This window comes from Aedes albopictus, chromosome 1 (assembly GCF_035046485.1).
Source record: "Aedes albopictus strain Foshan chromosome 1, AalbF5, whole genome shotgun sequence".
NCBI lineage: Eukaryota > Metazoa > Arthropoda > Insecta > Diptera > Culicidae > Aedes > Aedes albopictus.
Window position 1 is genome coordinate 26,743,789 of NC_085136.1, and position 3,512 is coordinate 26,747,300.

Sequence of the window (3,512 nt, forward strand, 5' to 3'; positions counted from 1 at the left end):
CATCAACTCTATCTAACAACGTGGACCACGCATCGAAACTGGATAACGAGAAAAGATCATTGAAACTCAACCACATACTATAGGAATACTCAATCGTAGTAACTTCTCAATTGAACTCAAAACAAATCATAAATGTAATTAACATAACAGCCCAGGTGAGCCTCTCACTGTGACGCTCTCTCATTCTTACAGAGATGAACCAGCCACGGGCTGAAAGTCTCTTTAATAAAGATAATAAAAAATAATATAAACTTTGTCTCAGTTTAGATACGCCAAGAAAAAGTAACTTTCGCACAAATAGGATGTCTCGCTGCAAACGAGCGAAGTAAATATGATATATTCAGCATATTTCCACATCGTTACGAAGTTCAAAGCAAAATTCAACAGTCAAAGAAATTTCAAAGAAATTCAACAGTTTCAACAACTCAAACCTTAATTCCACCGACTGATCTTCCTCGGTGGTTCCCCGTACAGTTTCGGTTTGACGTCCCAATCCGGCTCCGCCTTGATGGTGGGTTGTACCGTTATCGGTGGTACCATCCCCCCTCCATAACCCTCTCCTACCTCAGTCTTCACGACGCCGCGATTGGCCAGCTTGGCATAGACCCGGTACGACGCGATCGACTCCAGCTTGGACGCCAGCAGCGTTCGGTCAAACCGCAGATGGTCCACAATCAAGTTGAAGTAGACTCCGTCGAATTTGCACAGAAACGTGGTGTCCAGCTCCTGCCGCATGCCGGCCGTTTCCGCATTGAAGTACATCATGGCGTAGAAGTTGGTGTACACGAAGCTGGTCGTTACGTTCGGTTTGCGGGGACGCTGCAGCGGAATCTGGCGCGGAATGAGATTCTTGATGCAGTCGTCGATCGTCACCAGGATGATGTCCGCTGTGGTTATGTCGAGAAGGTTTCTCTGGAAGGGAAGAGGAACTCGTTTATCGAGTTGTTGATAGTACTACGATCAAGGAAATACCTCAACCAAAAAGTACAGCGTGAACACGTCCAGCAGATACTTGGGATTGATGTGGCATACTTCTTCGAAAGTAAGCGTATCCGATACGAGCCAGGTCAGCAGCCGATACTTGACCTCTTGCAGGCTCTTCGAGACTTGCGGATCGAGTGAGTACAGTTGTTCCGCCAGCGGAACTTTTACCGCCAGAGGAGGGGTAATCGGGGTGGTCGCTATGATCTTGTACGTATCGTAGTGATTCGGTTTGATGAACACCGGCGAGGTGAGCAGCTGTCCGAACACGACCGGCCGGTGCCGGAACAGAACGCCCACCTGACGGCGATAGATTTGCAGGGCGATTTGGGAATATTCCGCTTCTCGGAGGTCCAAACAGGGCAGGCGAATCGAACCCGGAATACCGCGGATTATGCAAACGGCGTAGTTCGGGTAGTGGCGCATCTCCGACGGAACAACCGGTTTCCGCACCGTGTAGTCCTAGAAGGATGGGACGAAGCTTTGAGGTACTCTGAATGATTTATTGACCCTTAGACTTACCGTATCATACAGCTTGACAGCTTCTTCGAAGCTAATCTTAAAATTTTCATCACGCTTCCGGAAAATTTTGTCATACAATTCGATAGAAATCCTCGTGTAGCCGTACCTCAGGTTCATCTCCCGTACCTTCTGAGCCACATTGTAAAAGGTGCACACTCCGGACGGTCGATTCTTGAAATGATCGTTTCCGGCGACCGCGGCGAAGAACGGCATATGAGTCCACTCCAACTTCAACGCCTTACGCAACTCCTCCCGATTCCATTCTACGGTTCTCATCAGTTCCAAATTCAAATCCGAAGTGGACCACAGCCGGAAGTTGCCCTCGTAGATCAGAAAATCCGAATCCCCAGTGATGATGGCCAATGCGTCATGTTTCCGTGCGAAGGCGGCCAATTCCCGATCGCATTCCACATCGTACGTGGTGATGAGCACTCCCTTCTTCCGGGCGGCGGCCACCAGGGCCGCAATGAACGCATGTTTCACCACGTTGCCCTGGATGTTTCCACGATTGTTCCCTCGGAACTCCGCCGGAATGTTTTCCAGCTTCTTCAAACATTCCGCGTAGACCTTCTCCTGCCGTTGGATCCAGTGCTTATATTTACCCTCCTGCAGCTTGCCATCGATGAAGAACACCAGCCGAGCACCGGCCTCGATCATCCGATCGCAGAACTGGGTCGCGTACGTCCAGGCAAACTGGTTCCGGCAGCCGTATATCTGCTCATCCATCGGACCACTCAGCGAACATATCACCTTGAGCAAATCTATCACGATGAGCGGTTCCTTTCTGCAAGCAAAAAAGCTATCAATCTGGGGCACCTCAGGAGGATTTCCCGATCCCGTCCCGATACTCACTTGTCGCACTTTTGGATCTCGTCCAGAATGTTCACCCCACGGCAGCCACCGATTCGGGTGAGAAACGTGACCAGACCGACGATTCCCATTTTTAGCCAGTTTTTTCGCTAGTTTGGTCACAATCACCAGTTAATCACTTACCTTTGTTGGGACATACAGCTGCCCAAACCCTAACAATAGAAAATTGTTATAAATTAAACTGATTTTGATGGAAAATCGAAAGAAACTCGAAAATGTCGAAAATGTGCCGCCGTCGTTCGAGAACCAGAAAATTTCCAATCACTGTTTCGGCTTTGGCATTTGGCTGCCACGCACACCTACGCACACAAACACAACTGAGTGACATCTGACACAACATTGAGCGATTTGGCAATGTTTTATTTCCCACGATTTAAAAAAAAAATAAAACTCAACATCAGAGCGTGCCAATGAGAGTATATAGGGGACTGCACACGGCGGTTGCTATGATAATTTTTTCTAAGTCTTTGACGTTTCGTGGCCTTGTTGTTTACGATTTGGACTTAGAGAAATTTTGTCGATTTTCATGAAGTCGGTTCAGTAAGTTGCTCGCATGCGTGTAAAAGTTTTCAATATTCGATTGCGTATTTTCGTTATTATGAGAACTAACGTAATTGGTGACAAAACAGTGATGTTACAGGAGACCAACTCCCGTCGTTCCTGGTCCAAGAGGTTACTAAACAAAAATCAGGCGAAACAGGTTCCCAAAAAAATCAAATAAACGTGAGACCAGCATCGACGACTGCCAGAGTCAGATTACCGCCATAAACACTCTTCGTTTTCTTGATCAACCGTGCACCTACGGAGAAGATTATGCTAGATTATGCCTAGGTGCCTACCAAGGTGAAGCTCAGGACCTGGTTACTGCCGGACAGGAAGTTGGTGTTGTGGTGACCGTGTCCTTCCATTTTCCGGTCAGCCGAATTTTCCCCGATGGACCGCGAAACTATTAACGTCCGGTCGGCCGAATTTTCTCCGGTGGACCGCGGAACTCCCAACGTCCGGTCGGCCGATTTTTTTTTTACCTGCTGGAACGCAACACTACGAACGTCCGTTCGTCGCGAAATACGTCTAAAGAATGAAGACGCTCTCACGCGCGCCACTGCGTGGGACCTAGCGTAGCGTTATGCTCACTCTCT

General features: G+C 48.3%; 1 protein-coding gene across 1 annotated transcript; it reads right to left on the reverse strand.

The window, feature by feature from the left end:
* Positions 1-326: 326 nt before the first annotated feature.
* LOC109428411 (uncharacterized) lies at positions 327-2,647 on the reverse strand. Its single transcript, XM_019704142.3, has 4 exons — positions 2,356-2,647; positions 1,504-2,287; positions 973-1,443; positions 327-912 (listed from the first exon to the last, which is right to left on the reverse strand). Exons 1-4 carry the CDS (start codon positions 2,442-2,444, stop codon positions 433-435), a joined length of 1,824 nt encoding a protein of 607 aa, XP_019559687.2. The 5' UTR covers positions 2,445-2,647; the 3' UTR covers positions 327-432.
* Positions 2,648-3,512: the final 865 nt, after the last annotated feature.

What these genes read in the sequence shown, in the direction of transcription:
- LOC109428411 (XM_019704142.3), bottom strand. Translation starts at nt 2,444, where the DNA reads ATGGGAATCGTCGGTCTGGTCACGTTTCTCACCCGAATCGGTGGCTGC. An exon ending in GAGATCCAAAAGTGCGACAA is followed by an intron (nt 2,288 to 2,355) that starts GTGAGTATCGGG and finishes TTTTGCTTGCAG; the next exon opens with AAAGGAACCGCTCATCGTGA. An exon ending in CGCTGTACTTTTTGGTTGAG is followed by an intron (nt 913 to 972) that starts GTATTTCCTTGA and finishes CTTCCCTTCCAG; the next exon opens with AGAAACCTTCTCGACATAAC.